Source organism: Lonchura striata, chromosome 2 (assembly GCF_050655825.1).
Source record: "Lonchura striata isolate lonStrDom1 chromosome 2, ASM5065582v1, whole genome shotgun sequence".
NCBI classification, from domain to species: domain Eukaryota; kingdom Metazoa; phylum Chordata; class Aves; order Passeriformes; family Estrildidae; genus Lonchura; species Lonchura striata.
In genome coordinates, this window is record NC_140704.1 from 137,968,841 (window position 1) to 137,984,900 (window position 16,060).

A 16,060-nucleotide genomic window follows, 5' to 3' on the forward strand; every position below is an offset into this window, starting at 1 on the left:
CTAGATACTATACTTTGTAGAGAAATAAGTTCTTGTCTATGTATGTATGTATGTATGTGTGTATCTATCTATCTATCTATCTATCTATCTATCTATCTATCATGTATCTATTTTACATTTTTATATGTATGTCTATATATGCAAACACAGTTACAGTCCCCACTCTGGATTGCATGCTATTTAAAAAGACAGGTCAATAAAAGGTGGGAGAAAGGAATTATTATTACTTCCAGTGTTACAGAGAGATTATGAGTGATATTGGATGTCCCATAGGAGGTAGGCTTAGATCCAATTTACCAAGCCCAGATCTTTCAACGATTGTAACTAAAATGTTTGCCACAAGACTGGCCTTCTCTAAAAGTCTGTGCATCTTCTTTATTTGATAGATCCTTGGAACTGGTTTTATGATACGCTTGGGAAAGTACTCGCAAAGGCTTGAGCTACTTTTTTGTACTTTCATACTGGCTCTTGAATATCTGTCTATCCTTTAAGAAAGTAATTTCAAGTATTTTTTTAATTGGTTGTCAAGAGGAGAAGACAGCATAAGCATATAGAAAGTACCAAAACAGATCATGGCTATATTTAACACAGTGGAAGACTTTGTAAGGTGTGTGGGTTTATTGATATGTATATTCTCACATATAAGTAAGTTAAGGTGCTAATGTTACAAGCCAGCCATAAAGATTTTTTTTAAATATGAAATTATCTTATTGATTTAGAATTCTGACATACTTATAAATGTTTACAAAAAGTGTGAAAAAATGTACAACTTCTATAGAACATAGTATGCAATTTTCCTCCAGGTACAGTATTATTTCATCCAATACTTTCATGTTTATTTACTTTAAATCAGTATGAAGTTTACGAACATGGAGTTTTCTTATATTTCATTGTGACCTTAATGCTTCTGCTGTAAATTGAAAATTTCGAGTTTCAGCTTAGGCTTGACTGGCAGATGGTCTGTGATCAAAAGGGGGAAGACAGAAAGTTATAAAGCAGTTGTGTGAGGGAGATCATATGTGCCTTACTGCTCATGTCTTTTCTGACATTTGCTTCTGGACATTGTTGGAGACAGTCACTGGGAGCTTGGGTGTGACACAGTACTGAGGAAGAGGACTGAGGGCAACAGTAGGAGGGCAACTGGCAGCTGAAATGTCAAGGAAGCAGTGTCCAGGGAACAGGAGATGGGTAGGAAGCTGGCTTTTATGGATACGTCCTGGAATATAAAAAATGGTGGTCCCAGATCCTGCATGGAAATTCAAGAGTTTTCAGATGCTGAAAGGCTTGGTTTTTTAAACCACTAATTGCAACATTGGTTATCTAAAAGTATCTAAAAGTAGAATTTATTTTAAGCTAATGCATTGTGTATCCCATTAATGTAGTTTGTTAATTGAGATGAAAAGATATGGGGAAACAACCTGGTAGAATCAAGCTGTCTTTCTCCAAGATTCCCTTTACAGCAAATTATCTGTGCCTATCAAAAAGGAATTGTTAAGTTGAAAAGTATTTATGTACATCAAAGGAATCATCACAGTTAAACCAGAAATTTTCTCTTTTCATTGATGCATGTGATTTTTTTAATGGAGAGGTAGAGAGAAGCCAATATTTTTAGGCGAATTTTTATGGTATTACACATGATTTTGTAAAGTGCTGATTTTATTATCAGGGGAATAAAGATTACAAACTGCATCTTTTTCAATATGATCATTTCATATGTACTTATCCTTTTTAACTCTATATACTTAATAATAGGCTATGCTTCTTATATTCTTACAGTAAATCACCATTGCAGGATAGTAAGAAGCTGTTAAAAATTGACATTAATATTTTTAAAACATCATAATATAGGGGTGGTTTAAGGCCTCAATGACAAAATAATTCTGTAGTCGAGATATATTTTGAATTATAATTCTTTAGATCACTGTTGACATTGTCTGTTTCATTACTATGTCTACCAGAAATACTTTCCTACTTCTTCAAAATAGTGAGTTTATTTTAAGTATTGTGTTTTCAGAAGCAGTGACTGCAACTGCCAGGGAAAGTTAGGGCTCCTGTCATTAGCACTGACTTCCTCTGAGACCCTGAGTTTCTTATTAAGGCTGAAATTTCTGGTAAGGCCATGGAGTATGTGGACTTGTTCTCAGTCATAATTTACAGAGGTGAAGTCGAAGCTGTAAAGTGTCAGTCTCAAGAGGTCATTCTTCAGGAGAAATACAGTCTATCTACATCCTACTGCCACAGACCATGTGCCAGTGGTGGCTCTTCCTCAGGCTCCCCAGTCACTGCATCTGTCCAAGAGGAAATGGGGTGTTCAAAGCCTGCCCTTGTAAAAGGGAGGGTGGTAAGGCAAAGCAATTTGGGATATGCTTTACACACATGATGTCCCTGAGACTTACTCATATGAAGGTCAAGATCATTCCTGTACAGAAGGCTGCCACAAGACCAGTATTCTACTTAAGTCTTATGTAAGCCCCAGAGTAGGATTTAGGCAGTGCACAGGACTGTGCTCAATCTCTGTTCAAGGGTTTATTTCACTCTAAGCTACAAGTCTGCTGTATAAGTGAGCATCACTCTTTATATTGGCTTCAAAGTCTGGGCTATGCTAAGATGTAGGTGCATGTGGGAGCAGTGTGATAGTCCAGGCTGAGGCACTGAAGGGTGCTCTGGTCCATGTGCAAACCCAGCAGTCAGTCCCTGTCTGGCACCGTGTTCAAAAGCGGTGCTGGTCACTGCTGGTACTTGATCACAGAAGATGCAGATAAGCACATAACTCATGAGTGCTGGAGCAGTGCAGAGCCATGTGTCTGTTATGCATGGCCATTCTCAGCAAGTGCAAAGGAATTATTAATTTGAATCTTGATATTGTACATTATAGTTATACTACATTTATCTCTATTTATAATAATGTTGCTTTTCATATAAATTGCATTTATAATGGATGTGACTATATATTGCATGCATGCAGTGGAGCATAGCATTCAATCTCCCTTTGCCCCCATCTCCCTCCCACTTTCCTAATCTCAACAATAACTAGATCTTTTCGATGGTTACACTAAATACTGATAAGTTGGAGTTTTTACTGAGGTTTTTGTCTTTTTCTTTGTACTCTCAGAATTTTGTTGGAAACATTGAAAGGAAATAGGAAAATAATTTTAAAGCATCTGCTTCTTTTGCAAGACATTTGGGCAGTTTGGCTCACATATTTGTAGCTGGATATTGGTGTCTAAGCAGTGGCTTCATAGCTCTGAGTATGCATATCTGATAGAAAGCAAAGAACTTATCTGCTGTTACACAAATGAGAAATGAAAATGGATCCTTCTATCTCTAAGCATAAGTACTGTAAACTGAGAAGACACCACAGATATGGTCACAGATGATCTCATTGCTTTGCTTTTAGAGTAAAAAAGAATACTTTTCAGAACATTTTTTTAATTTAATATATTTAATTACATAAATATGAATACATCAGTCTTCATACTAAGCTAACTTCAGTAGATTTTTACATTCACTGGCAACACAGCCTGAATTGAAATGTTTCATTTTTTCCAAGTGAAAAAGAGATCCAACAACTGGATAAAAATAAAAATGTCTATGATTTATTTTATATAATTATCATATATACTTGTGTAAATAATACAGTAAAAAAAAACCAAAACAAAACAAAGTGAGCATCTTCCAGCTAAAAGGATTCCAAAAAGTCCTGGGGAAAGATTGGTGTAGGTGATGGTAAAATGTTTGATTTTCTCCCATGCAGAATAGCATCTGTTTCAGAAAAAAACTTCAGTCTGAGTTACTTAAGCTGTATTTTCAGTTGTGCCCATTTTCTATTGTCTTACATACAGTGCTTCATAAATCTGTAAGTGTATTTAAGCTATATGAAGCAAAGAAAAAGCAGACAGACTCAGAACTGAAATGATTTTGCATATATCTGGGAGGATCTGCACACAAAGGGACATTTATCAGGGGCTACTGTTCCTCTGCTGAGGAAGGGAGCATACCCAGGAGTATCCAGAAACAGACGATGATCTTATCAAGAGAACCTTCTTCAGTAATATCATCAGCCTGCTCTTGCCAAGTCTGGCATTTTCCTGTGTATTCATGATGGAGAGGAAGGGAGCAAAGCTGTGCAAGGTACAAGTAGCTGGGATGAAGAACCTGCTCAGCACACTGGGTCTGTGCAGTGTTAGTATAACTGGGAGTCCTGTTTTCCACTATGCACTGTCCATATGGGAATGCAGTTTACACTATTCCTCTCATAGGGAATTGCAGTTAGGGCTCTTAGCTACACTGGTTGTCTTTGGGGATTTTTTTTTCCTGTATTTTTGCAAGTACTTCTACTCCAGGTTTACCTCAACGTATGGAGGCAGTAACAAACCTCTTGAACTACACAAAGATGGAAAACTACTGAGAAAAACAAAACCAAAAAATTTTCTTTTCTTCTTTTATGAGATGTGGAGTTAGAAAACAGAGGGGTAAATAGTCCTTGTAGTTAGTAGACTTGAAAACTAAAGATCTTTTCTTCTTATTTTATTTCAGGATCAGGATTTTGCCGTGATGCCTGGGTTTATTTTGCCTCTATCTGTGGACTAGATGCTGATATAAACACAGTATTTGCTCTATTATGTGGAATGTGACTGAAGCAAGTGAAAAAACCTTTGACATTACTAGCATATCTTGAGTAAATGTATTTTTCTTTCTACTTCTGTTTCTTTTTTTTTTTTTTCTTTGAGCACATTTCTGTAAGTTTAGTGAAGCACTCCAAATAAAGGAAAACTCTATAGAGCTGTGTAAAAATGTAAAATGTTAATCCAATTCTAGCAACCATTTAATTAGGTACTCCCTCCTTTCTGACTTCTGGTGAAAAAACTGTACCTTTAGTTCACCTTAAACCATAAAAATTATTTTGATGGCAAATGTGGTGAAAAATTATTATTAGTTTGCCAATTTCATTTTTTTAGTAGCTACTCAATTTATGTGCTATTAACATTTATGCAATTAATTGCCCTCCCTTCCAGCTCCCCCCAAATGTAGAATTAGCATTGTCATTCCAAATTGGTGCAGATAGTGTTCACCACCATAGGTCTACGCTTTTCTAATCTGGGATGTGATCCTGTACTCCTAAATTCTGTAGATTACAGGAGTGTGAGGTATTATAAGAAGGTAACTTTTTTATGTAAGTAACAATACAAATAAAGTGCTAAAAATCTCAAATACATCTACAAATAGAGAAATTTTGAAGTGTCAGTTGCTTCTTTTGACACAATGGTTTCTGAATGCTATGCTTGTGCTGCAAAACACTGCACATTTGCATCAATGAAGTTAGCTGTGTATTTCCGTTGTAAATCTGAAGCAGTTTCTGCACCCATACCCGAGGTCACATCAACCAGTCAGTGTTGTGGGCATAGCTGGAGCCTGGTGTGAATTAGATAACCAATAATGAAACTTTTTCCCAAAAAAGTTTTATGGTGCACGTGATGATGTGGCTACTTGGATGCAGAGAATGGGTTTGACCAAATGTCAGGTGAAATCACATCTCTGGGTGCAGTGTAGACACACCTCAGTGTTTCATTTTAGCCAGAATTCAGCTGAACAATGTGCTATTAGAATAAGTATATTTTATTATGGTGGTTTAGCTTATGAATTAAGCACTGTAGTAACACAAATGCTTTGGCTAGAAAATATTAGTGTTTGCACTCTAATTCTGAATGGGAATTCATGCACTTCTCTTATGTTTCAGATTTGGAGATAGATCTTTCTTCTCTCACTTTGGCAAGTTTTCTGCATCCCAATTTTCTTGAATATCTTGTGATCCTCTTTTTCCAGGTGCTGTTTTTGTGTCCTGATCAGACCCAATTTGAGTCTTCAGATGCTTGTTTCTCTAGACTTCCTCTCTCTTGCTTTGTTTCTTAAATTTATTTCTGCCCTCTCTCCCTCCTCCCCATCCTTCTGTGGTCTTTTCTCTGAAAATCTTTACCTAGGCTTTCCCTATCCTCACTTTCACAATATTTGTTCCTTCCCTTTATTGCCTGATGTAGGACAGCACTGTTGCAGATAAGGATAGCACCTGCACTCTCTGCCATTTGCAGTACTAGCAGCAGGTAGAAGAGATAAAGAAACTCTGCTTCTGACTTTCAGGGCTCTAAAGAAAGGTAGGGAGCACCAAGTTTTTTTGTTATAGAAAATGGAGAAGGCTTTTCATTTGTCATCCTTACCTAGAGTGCACAGCTGCCCTGTGGGAGTATTGTCAAGATGCAGCAATGTTAGGCAGCTGAGTTAGGCATGAAGCAGCTTGTGGCAGCTTCTCCTGCATGGTCTTTGCTATCAAGGCCTGCTTCTAAGCAAAGGCAAAAGAGATCAGTAGGCTAGAGCCTTAAGTACCTCTGGCCTATTCTTGTGTCTGCTTCCCTCGTGGCTGAGGTTTGGTTAAGTGGCATGTATACAGGAAGGATCAGGGCTGGGGGAAGGAGTTACTGGTGGGTGGCAATAACTTCAGAAAAGAAAAAAGGCTGCTATGTTCAGAAGCCCTCCCCACCTCAATGGCAGCAGAATAACAACCCTCCCTCCAGGGTGACTCCAATCCAGAGCTGTTTTCTCAGTTTTCAGTCACAAATCTGTTCCTCCTTCTATCTTTTTTATCCTAACACTGTCCTACCCCATCTTTTAGGAAGAAGAATTAAGTTTTACCTTTGCTTGTGGACAACCTAAATAACCTCTGGTTTTGCCAAGACCCCTGAGAATGCTGTTTTTTGTAGCAAAGCAAATTATAAAATTTCTTTCAAAGTTTGACTGTAATTTAGTCCATTATTGCTTGTACTCAGTGTGAATTTCCTCACATGTATGGGTCTTCCTAGTAAGATAACTACAATTTTTTGATCCCCCAGTAGACTTGTAGTGCTGCAAATCAGATTGTACCCTGACTCCATTCAGGTCGTCTTGCTCTGGAGTCAATGCACTGACAGCAGAATGGGGACAGTATTGCCCACTTTGAGCATTAGGTAACATGATTTATTAAATCCCTGACAAGCACAGTAATGGGAGGTGCTTTGCCATTTTCAGGGATTTTTAAATTGAAGGTAGTGAGATGCTGGTACAGGTTGCCCAGAGAGGTGGTAGATGTCCCATCCCTAGAAACATTCAGTCAGGTTGACCAGGGCTCTGAATGACCTGATCTAATTGAAGATGACCCTTCTTGGTGGAGGAAGCTAGGACTAGATTACCTTTAAGGGTCTCTTCAAACCCTATTCAAAAAACTTATATATGATTCTATTAATTGTTACCTAATATTCTTCCACAATAACAGAGGCAAGCATCTATTCAGTGCTGGAAGAGAATTGGTTCATTCATTCACTCATTCATTAATTCATTCATCATGAAATGCCATAGCACAGCATATTTTGGGTTACTGCCTTAGAGTCACAGTTATTGTTTCTGAATTTCGGACTATTGAATGAGTCCTGTGGAAAGGGAATGCTACTGTTTTACCATTTCCATTATGTTATCTTTTCCAGTGCAATTACCAGCTAATTCAAAGCTCTTTGTGTTAAACTAATAGCTTTTGACTCTCTGCTGTCAGCCACTCCTCTTTGTGCACTTTTCATATGGTTTACCAGTTCCCCTACCACTTACCTATGAAGAACATTTATTTTTTCTCTGAGTAGAGGCTCATCATAGACAAATCATTAAATAGAACATCAAAAAGATCCCATCTGTTAGAGTTGCATATGGGTAAGATCACAATTATCGAAAGCCTCTTTTTTTTCCCTTATGCTTATCCGTACAATAAATGTAGTTGTCAGCAGGATAAGTTCACGCATCGGATAAGGTCACAATTTCATTTAGTGACAACTTCCAACAGCGTGAACTTACAAGGTTCGATTTATTAAAGAGTCAGAAGGGATAAGATCACTGCATGGCCAGCCTGATTTATCAGGGTTTGACTGGAGTACTTGAATAGAGAATGTCGTATTTCAAGTTTATGTTCAAAACTGTAGTTTAGTGTGTGTTATGTCTCAGAGACTTGAAAATTGAGGGAGGAGAATTTACAGGAAGTATCTCAATAATGCAGTTTATGTCTGCCAAACAAGTGTGTAAGCACTGAATATTGGAGCTACCTTATTAAGAATCACAGAAGTGGAAATGGGATAGTTCTCCACTATCAGTGAATTGCTATGTGCAGAGCTACACATATTAGTTTGTTATAATGGAAGCAATCACCAGCCAAATATTAATTGTAGATTCTTCCTGTGTATATAGGATAGAAGGCAGATACTGGGTTCTGGGTTGGGCAGCACTTAAGAATTGAGAGGTTTTTTTTTACTAGCTCACTCTGACTTCAGAGCAGTCCTTGTTTGAAAGTACAACATACACAATTTCTCTGGCATGCAGAAATACTCATTAGAGAGCCAGGTGGCTGTGCACTGGAAATATGCAAAGAAGGAGCCATTTGCTTATGGAAATTGGTAGAGCCCCATGATGTCAAATAACCGGTCTCTAATTGTAGCAGAGGAAGAGCTTACTCATTGTTTTGAACTGTCTCCACTTAGAAAACTGTTTATAATTAAAAAATAAAAAACGACCAAAAACTACTGCCCAAAGCTATCAGTGACTTGCTTAGAAGTGTTAAATGCATATGAATCTGGATACAGTTATTTCTGAATTTAGTTCTCCTTATGTCTCCCAAAAGCTGTTCATCATTCGCCTTCAGATATATATTCTGTTTCTTACTCCAGAATGCAGGTAGATGGATTAAATCAGTATAATTTTGTTTCAGAAAATATATTGTAAATAAATATATAGTTGAATTTTTCTGGTCGCCAGGCTGTGGTCAAATCCTGTTAAGGGCCAAAAGCTCCTGTTGGATTCCTGTGTACTCTATGTTTTGTAGACAATTTTTTAAAATGATCCTGACTGTGCTGTAAAAGAATACAAAGCTAGACTGACCTCTCTACTTTCTGTTTAATGAAAACCCTGCGTAGCATGCCTGAAACAATATATGCATGTATGAAAAGAATCCTAAATTGAGTCCTTTCATTCTGGTTTCCTAGCCACCAAGGTGGCCTAATATCTTAAAAGCCATGGGATGTTTTATAGCTGTACTAGTGAGTCATGACTTGAGGCTTCTTTTACAGTGCAGCTATCATAAGTCTTTGAGTAATCACAGACTTTAAAAGTATGCTACATCAACAAGATAAGAGAAACAGCCCACAGCACTAACAGCATTATCTTTTACCAAAATTGATTAGCCCATACTATGTGTCTCAAATATTTTGTATAAACTTACTCAGCAAGCTGGGAATAAATGTGTTCCTGAAGAACAAGCAGGAGAAAAAGAATCAAAAAAACACTTGCTCCATAACAAAGGAAAGGGCAAGTAAATACCACTAAATGAAATGTCTCTTAAGTAATTTTTTTTACCTTACTCACAAAAACTAAAAGCAGAGCATCACTTCCTCTCTGCTTATATTTCTTAGTGCTTCTTCTGTCATACTTGCTGTCCTTTCCAACCGGAGAGCTGACAAGTCTGGGAGAGTAAAACCGCTTCTTTACTTTGCGCGGAAATTATGACTGTATCACATATTTCATTCCAGGGGTAGGAAGGAGTTCTGATACAATTTGCTGTTATGTGAAGGAACATGAATTCAGTAGTGAGATGGTCTGTTGAGATTTCTGATTATTTGAGGCACCTTACAGTGTTTGGCACAGAATTTTCTGCTTCCTTTGGGTTTGAATATGGATTAAAGAAGGCTGCAGCAGTTTTTCATCCTTTCTTTTCTTTTCCCCCCTACATGCTGGAATTTCCATGGACAAGTGTGTGTGAAGAGTCAGTACCAGCTGAGTCTTTACACTTCTTACTGCGAGTGGTGATACAGCAATGAAGTCTCAGATCCTCTTTCTTCTCCTGATGTAATCTGTGAAGATTCTGAGCAGTTGTGCAGGGGATAGTAGCTGTAGAGAGCACTTCAGATTTACATCTGAACTTCCTCGGGGGCTGAAGGGGAAAATCTTGTCTTGCTGACACATTTTTCAAATCCTTTTTAATTAAGAGTCACAGGGTGAGGTTCTCATTTTCCAGCAAACACCCTTGAAGCACACATTACTTAGGGCCACAGGTATGTCATTTAAACCAGCATCCCTGTGGGAAGTCAACAGTGAGCAGGGGACAGCTGCAGTTACATCAAGTGGGAGACTGACCCCCTGTGTGCTGCGGTTGTGGCACCATTCACCAAATAGGAAATTTCAAAGGAGAATATTGTAAATAAATGCAGAGAAGTTGCAGCCAGTGTTAATTTTTTTCCTCTAAAAAACAAAGATATTCAGATGAAAAAAAAAAATCTTTGCCAAGTACTAAATTGTAATGTGCTACACCTTTTATATACATAACCGGATTGTCTCATTTTGCCTAAAAATGCAAGCAGATTGTCCTTCCCAACTCTGACATTCACCCATAGCATTAAAATGGCTGCTAGTCATGGTGACAAGAGAGAAATGTATCTTTTTTGGAGAACTGAAATGAAGAAAGGTTTTGTAGCAAAACATTTTGTCACCCTGTCTGCAATCTACTCCTCTTTCATGGTGTTCTAACTGGGTGGGGAAACACAGCAGTTTCAGTACCCCATAGGCAGTACATTCATATATTTTGAATATTGCCTGAACTACAGCTTAGAACTGTAACAAAAGAGAATAAGAGTGAGAATCCATAGTCCCTTATTTAATTATCAACAGATGAGAAAAATTATATTTGGAAAAAAAATACTTGTTCTTATGTTTGCCTCAAATCTGAAGTACTTATCAGGTATAAGATTAATGTTATTAATTTTATTTAAAATATAATGTGTAATGATGTGTACCTTAAAACTTTGGTAGCTTTTTGGATATCAGTGGTTGATCTGCCCTAAGTTTGTCGTTCTTAATCCATTAAAAGACAGGCCTGCTTGTAAATCCACAGGTACAGATAAGGAGTCACTGTTTGACTGTGTCTGAACCCTTTTCAAATGAAAAATGTCAGTGGCAGAAAGGGAGGCTGAATTATTTTTTAAAAGGGTTTTCAAAGATTCTCATGATTCCTCTGGTATCAGTTAAATGTGACATGTCCATAGACATGGCTGTTTTTTAGTGTGTAAAAGCAAGCAAATGCTGCAGTTTTCATCTCTATGTAGAGAGAAAATGCTGCAGTAGGGCTAAGTGATAAACACGTTACTTTGCAATTTCTCTCTTCCATAATTAACATATAAAGAGATTTTTAAAGCTAATACAATTTGTAACAATGTGACTGTGAGAAGGAAAAAATGCTTTTATGGTTGTTTGGTTTTGGGTTTTTTTTCTGTTTGGACGCATACATGTCACATGTGTAAATTAGATATAATTAATCCATAAGCTTTCCTGCTCACATACTGCCTCTTAAAATGTCATAGCACTGTCATGATGAGGACTCACCCACATACAGAGAAGCTTTTGTAAACCAGTACAGCTCTATTTCCTAGATTTGTTCCAGTTTGCAGGAAGGATCTGATGCAGGATTTTACGTAGAGTAGTTTTGTAATCTGCAACACTCAGAGGTGAAATTTAAATTTCTGTGCTTGAAAATGGAAGCTGGAGCCAACTCTTCTCTTTGGAAGATGGTCAAGATTAACCCCTGTGGACAAGTAAAAGCTTTGCAGCCTGACTGCAATGTAAATCCAGGCATGCAGGGGAATGTTTAGCTGGGGAAATCTGTGGAGGCTGCCTGTGAGCCAGGAGGAGTTACTCACTTCCTTAACCCAAGGTTCATTTCACAACAACCACCAGTTCTAAATCTGGGACAAACTGACTCCTTGCACAGTTGGACTTTGCTCTGTTTGTGGAAAAGCACCATCCTTATTTGGGGTGGAGTTCTTGAGACTTGCTGATGCAAAAGGCAGGAATTACTATTGCATCTGTTTGGTATGGAAAGGGAGCAAGGGGCTTTAGCAGTCATGCAAAACAAATAATGAAAAAATCATGGCTTTAGCGAAGTTGAGGTGAGCTCTGCTGCTCCTGGGAACAACAGATTTTTTGCCTACCTTCAGAAGAGCAAAGCTTGGAAGTGCAAGAGCACAGAAAAAGCAGTTAAACAGCTAACGGGAAAAGTACAGATCAGCCTGACCTCGTTACACTGCATCCCTATGAAAGTCTGAAACCAGAATTTGTTTAGAAAATAGTGCTAGAAATTGTGTATATAAATATAACTGTGGCTGCATTTTTAAATAAAACATTTGTTCATTAAAAGTAGTAAAGAGACTGGTTTCAAAGAAGAGTTGTCCAGACTAATTTTTTAATCTTGAAATACAATGAAAAAAATATGGGGTGGGAAAGGTGGTGACTGAATTTTATTTTACCCTTCATGAGAATGATTAATTGTGTTATTCTTTCTCTTTACTGAAAAATCCATAAAAGTTAAGGTGTGCTAAAGCAAAAATTTCTCTTTTAAGTGGTTAATTTTGAAGTCTTTCCTTTCAAAAATAAAATTTATTTAAAATAAAAATATATCATACACTAAAAATCATTATCCACTAAAAAAATATCATCATACAGCTTTCCTACTGCTTTTAACTATTTTGTCTTATAACATTAAGCTAACAAATTTTTTTTGTTTAATTCTGAAATGCTTACTACATCTTACTACTAAAATCTCAGTTCAAAATCCTTTTTGTAATTGCAGTAAGTGATTTTAGTAGTATCTTGGAGATATTGTGAGTTTTTCATGGCTATATTCTGCTTTTCTCAAATTTTTAGTTGCTTCATGCTCCAAAATGTGATCTTGTCCAGCAAAATGCATCAAGGAGATTAATGCACCAGGTGTGGCTGCTATTGGACTCTCTCTTTTCGGCTGTCATTTCCCCCTTCCTCAGCACTTCTTAAGACCTCTTATGGAAAGCTGTTCTGAATAAAATTGCTTTCAAACTCTAATGTGTGTGAAAAGATGCAAGAAAGGAATGGGACTTTCTGAACCAAATTTGAATATAATTATAAGGGAAAAAGGTTTGTTTTTCTTTTGCAGGATGACAAGATCAGTTGTTTTTCAGACAAGCATAATTAATTCTCATTATATTGGTCCTCAGAACATTGCGCGTATAAAACCAACACAAAGGGAGAGGTGGTTGTCGTCAAGGCATGAGTGAAAGTACTCTCAACACTGCTTGTTTTCTTTGTGTGCAGGAGAGTTGGAGGTGGTCCAGAAGGATGGGGAGCGCAAGATTCAGAGCCGGCAGCAGCTTCCGGTTGGAACAACATGGGGGCCTTTCACTGGGAAGATGGATCTGAATAACAACACCTTGGTATGTAGCTGCTCCAGGACGCTTCGCTCTGTTATACTGTGTGTCATTCTTCAGGGAGCAGCCTGAATTGCTCCTCAGATGGAGCATTTGCAATCAGGCATTGTTAGCTTCAACGGACACTGGTATTTGGCTATTTTCCAATTTGTTCATCTATGGCAACCGTCCACATGAAGTTATTTGGAACACAGGTTAACAGTGTTTAACTTGTTCTTTTGCTGAAGGGAAATTTCGCTTCCTTATTTGCTGAACCAATGTGTTGTGTTTCAGTAGTACTATCTGGGGGTTTTTGTGGCTTTTTAAATTTTTTGTAGTATTAATTTCTGACTACTTAATTTATATTAAAGAAAGGTATAAAAAATAAATAACTAAAAAGATTTTTTAAATTATTATAAATAATAATTTAGAGATTAAATTTGCCTTAGCATAATTGAACCTAGCAAAATCTTCCATCAAATTCACATTTTTTTGAAAAGTATCAAAAGACACTTGTCATATAATATATTCTCAATTAGCCTCATTTTTTATTCTGATTGCAGAAAATATGTGGACCATTTTACTTAAAAGTAATGCTTTGCTGATCTCAATTCAGTGCGCTGAAATTCATGTCATTTCTAGGTCTTCATCTTTGTTTGTGTTGGTTTTAAGTCTGAGTTTCAATATTATTTGTGTATAGTTCAGATTAATTTTCTGAAAACATCAGGAAGGAAATAACTAATATCTCTAGAAAGGTTTAAACAGTCTTGGAACATGCATTGCCCTGTGGGATACTTCTGAAGAACCATTATCTGCAGCTGGATCACTGTTTGCTATTACAGACCTTGCATTGAATGTATTTATCATAAAGACATGTGGGGTGGTTTCACAGGAGGGGATTAGAGGCATTTTGGGTGCACACATCTGCACTGCAATGGAGAAACTGAGATTCCCAGTGTTCCCCAGCACTGGGTATTGTCCTGCCCTTGGAGGCCCTGGAGAGAATGAGGAGCACTGGGTTGCTGATGTGTCATCTGGGATAGTGTGAGAGAGAGGTTATGTGGACAGGGGAGAAAAAAGGGGAAATTGAGTTTCTTCAACTCCTCCCTGGAGAACCTATGCCTATGTAATGGAGTTCTCTTTCTAAGAGTTACTGGATAGGATGCATGTTACTTTCTGTAAATATGTATATTAAAATTCTAGTGAAGCATTATTCTGAGTACTTGTACAATATAGTATAGTTATTATGCATAGTAGACATTTAAAACCTTACTAATTCGTACTCTCTAACATAATTTATTCATCAAATGGTGCTAAGAAATGTTACAGAAAGTGGCATGGAAACGTCGTCTAAGTTTGCAAGAGTTCAGTATTCCCAATCCAGATCAGATTTCCCATTCAGGCACCTGAATAAAGAATAGATTTTCACCAGTAATGCAGATTCAAAGCACCTTATTTGTTAGAAAGGAAAAACTGAAAAGTTTGAACTTGTTTAATTTTCTCCATCCATTCAATTTTTATTTCTTCATCTATTTTATATGTGGTCTGTCATAATTCTCAGAATATTTTTCATAAAAGGGTATATGTGAAAACCACCTGTAATTAAAATAATTTTCTGAATTCCAGGATAACTAATTTCATCACCTTTCATGTAACTGAAACCTTAGTCCTGTTGTAGCTCAAAATGTGTCCAGAATCCATATTAGAGAAATGCTAATTTGGTTTTGTCCACTTGTACCACTTCACCATGTTTATACAACATGCAGATAATGTTTAAGTATGAGAAGTGATATTGATTGTCCCTTCTCTATAAAATTAATCTTCATCAGATATTCTTAGGATGCATTTGCAATGTGTCAGAAGCCAGTCATGCAATTATTTTGCATGACTCTTTTTTTTTAAACTTTATTTTTATGGAGTTGTAGAACCACCACCCTAGCAGAACCTTGCTTCTCCCTTAATAGCACAGGAATGTTTTAAGGTCTGTTATTTCTTTTTAAATTTTGGCAAATAACATTTTTGCTGTATCAAAAGCATTTAGCTAAGCTTGTTGGGTTTTAATAAACCGGTAATTGAGCAGTGTGCAGAACTGACTTTAATTTTTTTTATTGTAATGTGATAGAACAGCATTCTCAGTATAATTCACAGAGATGTGTGATGAAAATCTTCAGGACTTTTTTTCCCACTAAACTGGAAAGATACTTTATTTATTGTCAAATTAAAAATAATAAGGTCTATTTTTACTAATACTTGAAAGATTTTATTTTTGTTTTGCCTACAAATATAGACACATTTGGAAATCTGAAAAAGTTACTGTAAACAGAATTTTACTCCTCAGAAATATTGTTTTGTCCCCTGAGCAACTCCATTCCTTGAAAAAACCAAAATGGAGATGGGTATCATCTTGAGCAATCTGATTTAACTTCGAAGTTGCATCTGACTTTGAAGTTTGCCCTGCTTTGAGCAGGACTTTGGACTGGATGACCTCCAGAGATCTCTTCAAACCTGAGTTATTCTCTGATTCTAAGTATTCCAAGTATTTTTTTCTTTTTCCCAAATATCAGACATTTCCTGTAATCCTGCATTTGTTACTTTAAAATGCTGTGTGAAGAAATACAGACCTTTTGATGCAATTTAATTTGCTGTTAAAGCAACAAAACTTCTACATCAGAAGCATCATTTTCTACCTGGTTTTCTTTTAATTTTTTTTTTCTGGGTTTTTTATGGTTATTTGACACATTTGATTACTTATCTCACTATTGTACATGTTCTCTGATGTTCAACAGGGGAGTTGG

At 36.9% G+C, this 16,060-nt stretch overlaps 1 protein-coding gene across 6 annotated transcripts in view; it reads left to right on the forward strand.

Annotated features, from left to right (window-relative positions):
• The window catches only part of ZFPM2 (zinc finger protein, FOG family member 2), a 304,484-nt gene that overhangs the window by 132,705 nt on the left and 155,719 nt on the right, over positions 1-16,060 (forward strand). For 5 of the 6 annotated variants that reach the window (XM_021546439.3, XM_021546440.3, XM_085572437.1 and 2 more), the window contains one exon: positions 13,174-13,292. In XM_021546439.3, coding sequence (XP_021402114.2) covers positions 13,174-13,292 — 119 coding nt within the window. Of the gene's footprint in view, positions 1-12,661; positions 12,997-13,173; positions 13,293-16,060 lie in introns of those variants that run through there. The other variant, XM_085572439.1, reaches the window with a different exon arrangement.